Raw genomic sequence first — 10,989 nt, 5'->3', positions numbered from 1 at the left:
TGCCCTGTAAGCTTTTTCATCTAAGCACCTTAAAACAGCCCTCATTAATTCTCTCCCCCACCCAGCAGCTCTGTGGGGCTTGGTTAATGGCTGGGGGTAAACCACAAAACTAAGTATGGTCTACTGAAGCTTTAAAAGAGAAATTTCTTGTTCATGGTGATGACAGATAGTGTGTTAATAACCCAGAGTATACTACTGGGAATTTTCTGTAGGAAAGGAAGAAAATCTAACAATGAATCTGTAGTTTTTTGGCCTTAGGTGTTTTATTTTGTAAATTTCTTATTTGAACAGATTAATAAAATTGATTGCTAAGTTTGTACTCATGCTACAAAAAACCTCTCTTAGTAGTGCCTGAATTCTGTTTTAAATCATCACTTCCTAAAAATCTAACCTTCTGACAACAGGAGTTCTAGATATTCTTTAGAAGATGAACTGCAAGAGGCACATGCCATCATGTCATGGAAGTGCTTGCAGGGTCACCTGCACATCTGAGTTACAAAGGAAAGTGTCTATCCCAATCCATTCCACCACCTGCCCCCCCCCCAAATTTCTGAGAGCTTGTCACAGGCAGTGTCTGTGATGAGCATGAAAGAACAGTTGTATTCTACAAAAATAATGTACTCCAGAAAATACAGACACGGGAGGATTTTTAAGATCTATTTTTAGGCTGGTTTTTGTCAGTTCAATTTGCAAGTGACAAACCCATGGTAGCTTATATTTATACCTTTCCAAACATTCCTCACTGCTGTCACCATACAGTACTACCAGGTGATTTTGCATCTTTTTTACTGCAAGACAGACTGGAATTCTTCTAACAAAACAGTCATAACAGAAGAGCAGCACTGTGTGACATTTCTATTCTGCCTTCTAAATGCCTGCAGCAGTGAGTGGAGGAGCTGTGCTAAATGTCAAGCCAAAACAGTGCCAGGGGCTTTGGATCAAGATTTTGAGTGCCAGGATCATCCACCATTCCCAGCATATGGACAATGAAGCACAGAAATAGCAAAGCTACCAGAGCTGCAGTCAGGCTTCTTATAACTGATTTAATTTCCAGGTAACAAAACAACCCACATGGTCAGAAACGTCTGTTATATACTTGCCTCAAATCTTTGAAATGTTGTCATACGAAATTCTCCTTTAATCCCCGAAAGCAGTAATGAAGAAGAAGGATTTTCAATGAAAAGAAAGAGTTGCTTACGTAACTCCCAAGTTAAAACTCCCAAGTCTTCTGCTTGGAGCTGTCGTTCCCATATCATATTTGATTAAATACTTCTTTGAATATTTACAAATTATACTTTGGCCACTACCTTTTCCCTGTGTGATCCTTACCCCCTTTTCACATGGCTATGGCAGCTTTTTCTCTAGCCTGAGATACTAAGTAGAGAACAGCCAGCCTCAGTCAGTACTCTGATAGGGTCACTCCTGACCTCAGTCAGCACATGAGCATTTGTGGAAATGATATAAAAATGATGACTAAGACATGGGACACCTGAAGCATGGATATGTGTCTCACCACAGATTCCCCAGGATCAACTCTTCATGTTTAGTAACAGCAATAAAGAGCTCCTTCTTCAGAGCTTAACTAGTATTGTTGGCAGTTAGAAATTTGGATTTCCTATCAAGTGTCAGAGAATCCACACCACATAACCACATTTGGGAATCTGGCGGTACTTCATGTTGTAACAGAAAATTACTTATATGAGGTTTCTAACTTAGCTGGACCAGATTCCAGTGTCTCATGAGGAGTGCCAATGCAGCATTTCTCCCACTTGTTCAATCAATCCCACCCCAAAATTTTCACAGGGGTATCAAAAAACCATAATTCTGGAACAAGAATGCTGTAGCACTTCAGTATATTTGAAAATTATTTCCCCTGTCCATAGACTGTATACATTTTGACTTGTGATTTCTCCACACTGGTCCCTTAACAGTTACAGTGCTTTCTGAGTACTGACCTGCACTCTGCTGCTGTGGAATCTGAGTCTGATGTGGCAGGTTCCTATAAAAAAACCATTTAATGTCTTTAGTGCTTCCATACAAAGTCTGAAGCATATTATGATCAGTATTTACACTTCATTTTTTTGCTTATGAAACAATAATCTACTTTGTGCAAATAAGTTGCCAAAAGGCTAGCTGAGTCCATGAAACAAAGAAAATTAGTGTTCGAGAAGTTCCTATTACTTCACTTGGTGAAATGCCAGAAGTAACAAGAGTCACCACAGGTTTCTGATGTTGTGCAAAGTTTGGTTTCCATAAGTGAGGAGTACAGCAAAGACGACAGCATTTCCAGCCCAGTTATTGACTGTGGAATGAACAACAGCCAGCCAGCTTTACGGGTCACACCAGCTCACTCGTCAAGGCAAAGGTACATTTCTGTGTCCTGCTCAAGTGTCTCTTTTAGCAGCTACCAGATATTACAGTGTTTTTACAGAAAGGAGTTAGGGCTGGAATGTAGATGAAGCAGACAAATACTCTATGTACAACTCAAGAAAGCCTCTGGTACAGGATTTGGCATCCCAGTCATGAAAAACCTGCTATTCTGAACAGAGATAAGCTGTAAAAGACAGGGCAGAGCACTTTGCAGCAGTTGTACACGGAATAATTCATACAGCTGTCCTTCCTGGAGAATTCAGCTTTGGGACAGGGAGAAGAAAACACTCCTGTGGAATGGATCTACATTATGAGGGGAATTCAGGGCAAGCACATGCACATTAGGGCTGAATTAGTTCTTGCACTGGACCAGTACAACTAAGGTCAGGCAGGCCTGATAGCTACAGAGCTACCAACCAGAGCTGGTGTTACAGCACAGCACTGAGAACTGCCAGCCCCTCTGGAGACCAATGCCTCAGGTCTGCTCAGCCCCAGGCACCTCAACTAAACTTTTCCAAAAATGCCTTTTAGCTACAGCACTAGAGACTTATCTGAATTTGACCATGTGCCAAGCACTGGGTGGTCTGTCTCAGCAGTTTCATTAAGTTACTGATAAATGAACTCTAAGGAACAGGAATTAATATTTTTCTGGTTTCTATCTTGGAGAGAGGGTGGCAACAATGGAAACGTGAGAAAGCTCAGAGCGTTTTCCTTGGCAGGTCTGTATTAATTATCTGCGTAATGGAATATGCTCTTCTGCTCAATGTCAACATTTCAAACACAAACCATGTGTGACAGGTACATGACTATCCACTTACAAAGCCTGGATTTGCTGGTATGAAACTACCACCAACCCGCTGGTAGTTTTATACCAGAGCTCCAAAGACATGAGTTAAGAGACAGGGTGTCTAAAATAGAACAGTTTTAATTGATTCCTCTGTCAAAAGTGGTTTTTCTCAAAAAAAAAAAAGCAGAAATCTAACTGTTCCATGCAAAGCTTCTTGCCAAGCCTGCAGACAGAAACCCAGCCTTTTAATTTGGTAACAGAAGGCCTTGCTTTCTGCTGGAAATGCAAGCATCAGAGCAATCCTGAAGAAGAGAGCCACTACTCTCCACAATAACCCTCCATAATAAACACCTTTCACACGAGAAGCACTGGAATCCATTGTTAAATCGTGCAGCATAGTGGGTACTAAGAAATGAAATAAACCCAGAAGACTTACTGCTGTGTCTGCATCAGTGGCATGCTGGTATTGTCATAGCTGTCCGTGTGGAGGGGAGGGACGATCTCCCCGGTCACGGGGTGGAACACAGGCAGCGTTGAGAGAGGCCACGCGATCTCTCTGTTCTTAGACATGTCACGAAGCTCTTTGGTTGATTTCTGTATAGCACTGTGGTGAACCAACTGGATGCTAGTCAAAGGGAAAGAAAAGAGGGAAAACGTATTTTAAGTGCTCTATCAAAATGGATAGACTTTTACAATTATTATAGTTCTTAAACACACAAGGACTTTGATGCATGCTCCAGACTGTAGTGCAGCAATTACAGTAAACCTTTACATAGTTAGATTAATAAATATTGGATTTATTTCATTTTTAAGGCAGTAATTATTCCATTAGGTTTTACTGTCTGAATAGGTATTTTTCATAGGATCTGAGACTGTGCAATTTATGGCTATTGTTGCATTTATTTGCTGCAGTTAAAATTAAAGTTTGGTTAACTCCTGATTCTTGTGGTAGATTCATAAAAACTCATACATTAATTTTAAAACACTCTATAGTACAGGCACTGAATACCTTCTGTGGTATTTTGCCTCCTCTCCACTGCCTTTAGAGATAGGTTGGGAAGTCCAATAACCAGGAGTATAAACTGCATATTAACATATTTATTCTAACAGCACTACTTTAATTTGAATTGACAAACATTAATTTCAAACCCTTTTTATTCTGCTCTTCTATTTTTGCCAAGACTCTGATTTAAAAGCAGCTTTCACATTTATGAATTAAACCATGGATTAGAGAGGATGAAAGAAGATTATGACACACATGTATGAAGCATGACGAGCTACTGAGAATGAAAATTAAATGGTAAAAGAAAAAATAACAGGAAAGAAGACACTTACTCTGGTGTTTGCATGTTTCTCTTTTCCCTAAAAACAAAACAAAATTTATGAATTAAATAATAGCATTGATAGTTGGAACATTAAATCTATCTGATGATGGAAATCGTACATGATGTAGAAATGCTGACAAGGTTATTGCTAAACGCAGCTTGGCAGCATTTGCACAGGGTTTATGATGAGGCCTTGATGAACGCACGTAGAGAGAGGTGGTGATGGTGACAGACATACACACACAGACACACGCACAGAGAAATGAAAATGCAAGTTAAAGAACAAGCTTCTGGCTAAAATAAATTCCGTGACAAAATGAAATTGTAGTTTGTGTAAGAAATGGCAGAAGTTACGTTACTTGCTGCTTTCCTTTTATGTGTTTGTCTTTTATAGTATGTCTAAATTCAGTTCATCTCCTCAACCAGAGTTATTTTATGAAAGTTTGCAGTTTAGAAATTACTTAATATTTTCCTGAACCAACGAGCCTTTATTAGTATTTTATTTGCTGGGGGCATTTTAGAGAGTTGTGCACGTGTGGAGATTTTGTGGAGTTTTGTGCGTTTGTTGAGTATTTCAACCCTTTCAGCTACAACTAAAGGCCCTACATCCAGTCCCTTGGAAATTAGTATATGTGCTTCGATGAGAAACAGCTCAATATTTCAAGCAGGTATCTTCTGGCCTGGTTTAAATGTTTATCATGAACTGAATGGAATTATTCTAACAAACAGCCTTCATTGCATTACAATCTTAGAAAAATCTACAGTCACTTATTAGCGTGTCAAAGTACTCACACTCCTTCCCGTCGGCAGCACATGATATAGGCAAGGATTAGAAAAAGCACCAGTGCTATTGCCGAGGGCACTGCCAGTGTAATTAGGAAATCCGAGTAATAGTCTCTGCTTTTCAGTGTATCAGAAGGTGGCTTGTACTCTCCACCATCAGGTAATATTCCCTCTCCACGAATCACTTCCTGAAAGGTGGAAACTTGTTTTGTATTGTCAACCTGATACCCGGGGGAAAAAAAAGAAGAAAAAAAAAAAAACCACAATTAAATAACAAACTAACAGAATGTAAAAACAGGTAGTATTTAACCAACCATAACATGAGAAAGGATCCATATTACATGTTTGACAAATTCTGTAAAATTTCATCCAATCATTCCTCTTTAAACCATAGAACCTTAGGTTTCATGAAGCTTCTGATCTATGCGGTAAGTAATGCTACAATATTTTTATTCTATTTTGTGCCTACCAGAGATACCATGTTTTGTACAGATTTATTTTAGGCATATCTCATGCAAACAGTATTTGAGTAAAAACTCAGTAACCATCTTTAATGCAAAGTAAAGGTGTGATACTGATTTCTTTTTGATGAACTGACCCCATTTCTTAACTAGTCTTCCTCAATACCAACACTGTCCTCCCTTGTTTCAAGGGGGCAGACATGAAGAGTCGCATACCTACCACTTTCTTCCTCCTCCTTCTTCGTATTGAGCTTCACATCCAGTGCTCAAAAAAAGCAAGAGGCATCAACTGAGCTGCTGAGGACTGAGCAGCTTATTGCCTCCCTCACACATCATGATCAGAACCAGAGTTCAAAGGGCTTTTTTTTTAGTTCAACTAACCTCCAGAAGGCTGCATTCCTGGGCACAAGTGATTTTTTTATTTATTTATTTTATGTTTGTACCTAATGTTCCTAGAAATACAACCTTGTTTTGCTACGGAATTTCCTATTGCATTTGACTACCTTGCCCAGATGACTTTTTAATTTTCTGCCTCCGTTATCTTGCTATCTTCACTTAGATATTACTGTTGCATTTTATCAGTGTTAGTTTTAAGTCTTTCTCCAGACCATTAAGGAATTACAATTGCCTACTGACTGCAGGCATTTGTACATTTGTCTGGCAGTTCATTGAGAAATCTTGCAACTGATGGTCATTTCTTAGTGTGCTAAAGTACTCTCACTCTTACACTTTCAGTCATAAAACACTGTATTAAAATTTATGCAATAGATTAACAGATTTTCATGGAATGCCAGAAATTTTGTTGAGCCTTCAATGTATCCACATATATTACAAGTGCAAGACAATTTGCAAGACAAAAACTAATTCATGCACTCTCCACTCATTAATCCCACAGTATCTTTTATATTAGGTACACTGAGTTCCTCGTGGCTGCTTAGCTGAGTCTCAAACACTAACCATGCACAAAAAATACCTATGTACTTATTGGTGAGATTGACAGAAGTCCATACCCAGCATGAGAACAAGCTGTAAGAAAGCAGCGTTAAGAGGGAGCATTTATGACACTGCCCCTTCTTTCAGGCTTTGGGACCCACAAACTTCAATCCACTCTTCAATTTGGAGCTAACTGCCAACGTCACCTCACAAAACCTGTGAGGAAGAGATATGATGGCTGTATTTTCACTTCACTTGTCTATGTTGTGGTTATGGGAAATGGAGCTCAACTCTCTCCCACCCCATGGATCTGGGGAGAATTCCTGCGCCTTGGCTTGCCTTGTGAAAAGCAGACAGTGATTAGATAGAGGGAAGCTTGGCTCCCTTTTCCCTTGGATGCACCAGGTGACAGCAGCAATGCTGCTGGCAACAGTAAACACCCCTAAGACAGTTTAAATTCAGTTACCGTGGCACAGCGCCAAAACCAGTGCTGAATTCAAAGAGATTGTGTTATAGGTTGCTGCAGAAATTACACTTCTCTGAGAGCCTGTTCCTGTTACACATCCCAGGGTGATCCCTGCTTTTCTTAAACCAGCATGACAATGCTGCTTCATGATTAGTTTATGAGCCACTGCTACTATCAGACTCTTTTTTCTGGAGAAGTACTCCTAACCAGCCACGCTTCGTTCTACATGGGCACTGCTGACTACTCTTGCGTTAGTGCACTACCCTCTGCTGCTCCTTTTAAAATTCACCCTGGCATCTCAGGCTGTTTCTACAAGCCCTCAAGACCTTTCTGAATTCTATCCTGTCCTTCAATGCACCTGCAGATCCTTTCAATTTCATGGGGGCTGTAAGTTTAATTTAATAAGCACATTCCATCATCCAGCTGTTAATGAAGAATGGGAAGGAATTACTAAAAATTCTGCTATGATTATGGTTATCAACCAGCTCTCCACTAGGTCCTAGCTTCATCTAGGCCATGTTCCTGAGCTTGCTTGTGAGACAGTATCAAAAAACCTTACCTAAAAGGAGTGACATCTGCTGAGGCACCTCTGTTCTACTTCTTTCTTGTAGCAGGAAATCAAAGACTTGACATAGTTTGCCCTTAACAAAGACTAGCTGCCTTCTACTGTTTTTCAGATGCAGGTAAGTATTGCTGTGTACACGTCTGCCTTTTGCAATCTCTCAACAGAAAGCCAATTAGAAGTAAGTAATCTGGATAATATTTTGAAAACAAGTATTTCCCAGCTTCCTGGAAGTTTTCTAATTTATAGTGTATAGAAAAAAAAGGACTGGAAGTTGTCCAATCAGTTTTATCTATGAATACCTTTTCTCATGCTCAGTATATTTTTTCCATTATAAAAAGCATTTAATATCTTCCTTTCAGCTTCCTCCTGGGTAATGTCTGAAGGATCTCATTTATTTTATTTTATCTACCTTCACCATCTTTATTCAAATTTATCTGCAACGGTCTCTTCTGATACCATATTATTTCTTGATTTTCCTGACCAGAACTAAACAAAAACAACCTGGAAAAAGTCTCTTTGGGAATTATACTCCATAATCCATATATATCCATGGCATAGTCCAGTGTTTGATTATCATTTTTCTTGTATTTGACTGCGAACAATATTCCCATTTAGTTTTATTTCTTCAGTCAACATTCTTTTCTTTTCTTTTTCTATCTCATTTTTAACATGAAATATATTTTAGACAGTTTTCAGAAACAGGTTTTTTTAACAGCACAGAAATACTATTTAACCAGTCAGTTCTGTAGAATCAATACCTGAGAAAACATATATACAGACATAGACACACACTTTTTAGGAAAGCACGTGTAACTAGCAGTATTAGCATTCTGAATTAATGAACTGCACCTACCTAAATAGTTTTCTCATTACTTTTAGTTCTGTAAAACTCTGGAGTGCCCTGGGCATGTACAGAAATCACTGCTAGCAGAAACAAATATGGTGGCTCCACTGGGGCTCAGCTCTAAAAGAATTTAGCCTACAGAACAAAATCCCTTCACAATACTGTCAGTCATGATAAAGTGGAATTGGCAAAGGTGTCCAGCCAGGCTGGCAAAACCCTTACCTCATTCATGTCTAGCATAAAATACTGTGCTTCTACAATGCACTACTAAAACAACTCACCAGAGAGATTTTACACCAGTCAATATGGAATTGAGTTCGGAATTTTTTATCGCAGGTTATTACAGGCTCCATTTCTTGGCTGCACCTCAGCTGATTTTGTGGGTTTTCCACTTCTCGTAAGCACGAAGAGAATGGAACATCTGCCCCAACCATCACATACACACTGGAGAAAGAGATGAGTGACAGACTGGCAAGATGCCTCACAAATCCCCCAAGGACAATGACAAACAATTCTGCTGTTCACAGTAACACTCAGCTGTGCTTTAAAGACTGAAATGACTTTTAAAAATCATTTTTCTTGATAGCATACTTTTTTGAATAGTATACTATCTAATCATATAAATAACAGACTGAAATCAAAAGGATTTTTCTAGCTGCTTATTAAAACATATTCTATTTTGCTGCATAATGTGAATGTTTGCTTATCATCAGAAGTGTCAATTTCCATGAAGACACAGAGCTCCAAGTGCAGTTTCCTCATATAAGTAAACTAGTACTACTTGTGAAAACTGTACTAAAATAGTATTTTATCCCTTTCAAATTAAATTCATGATGACTAGTTATTTCTAAATCTAGTAATAATGTAAACCTGCCAACTCCCCAGCTTCTTCTAAAAGATTCCCCACTATAGCTCTGCACTGCCAACAAAATTTGCTTCAGAATACTGAAAGCTGAATGTAAACTTAATACTTCACTTAGCATTATTACCACACACGAGGTAAGAACTACTACACTAATTGTAGTCATTGCCACATTTAGATACACAGAATGCTGCTGGAAAATACAGTCTGCTGCACCAGGTATAAATGAAGCAATGCATCCTGAAACAGAGATTAGGTCCTGGCTGCCACTGGGTATATTAGGCATCATCTAACTAAATATTTGAAGTAAGTGGCTCTGCTATTACTCTGGCTAGTGCAGAAGTCACTTTCCTTCTTTAAACAGGCTCAGAAACTCCAGATACACAAAAGGGCTCTGAAACAACAGCATTTTCTGCACACATCTCATATTTTGCACCTCCAGCCCTTTCTTAGATATTATTTGACCATAAAATATCTAAATTTATCTAAAAATACCTAGGCATCTTTATTTTAGCCTGGGAAAAAGAACTATCACAACTATGTTTTGAAAAGACTGAATACATATTAGTTTCCAAGCAAAGTACAGTATTTCACAACAGAATACAGCATTTTCTGCACACATCTCATATTTTGCACCTCCAGCCCTTTCTTAGATATTATTTGACCATAAAATATCTAAATTTATCTAAAAATACCTAGGCATCTTTATTTTAGCCTGGGAAAAAGAACTATCACAACTATGTTTTGAAAAGACTGAATACATATTAGTTTCCAAGCAAAGTACAGTATTTCACAACAGAATTTATGGTTACAAAACTGGAAGTTTTTTTTTTCATTCCTGCAGTTTACATTCAGCTACCTGAACTCCCCAGATACCTCAGCTTATGACTTTCAGAATAAAGTCTATAGTGCTCTTGAATTACAAAACTAACTGACACTAAGTGAGAGTACAGCTAAAAATCACAGCTACATTCTAATTGCCCTTGGAAATAGAAGTGTTTCTGCAACCTATGCTCTATCACACCTTGCTTCAAAGTTTTGAGTTTCAGGAACTGGGAACCATTAAAACCTTAAAACACCAAATGACTGCTCAGAAGTAAAACTGGAATCGAAAAATAAGCAAATTTGCTACCAACTGGTTTATAATTAATGGAATAAATTAATTTTCCTTGGATTATAACATCGATATATAGGAACTGTCACCTGTTGTAATGGTATCTAATACATTAAACCCATGTTAGAACTGGGGCTCAGAACATCAGTAAACTGTTCATATCTAATTTCCAAAATATAAAACAGTAACTGCTAGGTTTCTAGAAAACCTGAAAAAAATATTAAGCTTTTTAGTAAGGAAAAAAAAAGGCAAAGCAGAAACATCAGATTGACACATATGCTCACCCCTCTTTCATGTCATTGATAGGAAGTGGAACTCTCCCTCCCCTGTCGAGGGCTGAAGTAATGTTTATAGCATTCAGACGTTCTGGCTGCCACACATTTTTCACTGCTCCAAGGAAGTCACCAAGAACTTCACTTGCTAACATTTCTTCCACATTCATATTCCTTATGAAGAATTCCGCTTGGTAAGGTAAAGGA

The 10,989-nt window shown here is 38.5% G+C and overlaps 1 protein-coding gene across 1 annotated transcript in view; it reads right to left on the bottom strand.

Annotated features, from left to right (window-relative positions):
- SGCE (sarcoglycan, epsilon) overlaps positions 1-10,989 on the bottom strand; it is a gene marked incomplete at its 5' end in the record, with an annotated part of 21,959 nt that overhangs the window by 905 nt on the left and 10,065 nt on the right. The window contains 7 exon segments of the mRNA XM_009076683.1: positions 1,101-1,135; positions 1,956-1,999; positions 3,594-3,782; positions 4,493-4,519; positions 5,275-5,486; positions 8,816-8,978; positions 10,795-10,989. The exon segment at positions 10,795-10,989 is cut by the window's right edge and continues 34 nt beyond it. Of these exon segments, the coding sequence (XP_009074931.1) occupies positions 1,101-1,135; positions 1,956-1,999; positions 3,594-3,782; positions 4,493-4,519; positions 5,275-5,486; positions 8,816-8,978; positions 10,795-10,989 (865 nt within the window).

Source organism: Acanthisitta chloris, unplaced genomic scaffold (genome assembly GCF_000695815.1).
Source record: "Acanthisitta chloris isolate BGI_N310 unplaced genomic scaffold, ASM69581v1 scaffold22846, whole genome shotgun sequence".
Taxonomy (NCBI): domain Eukaryota; kingdom Metazoa; phylum Chordata; class Aves; order Passeriformes; family Acanthisittidae; genus Acanthisitta; species Acanthisitta chloris.
Note: the sequence above shows the minus strand (reverse complement) of the source record. Positions and strands in the feature narration are given on the sequence as shown.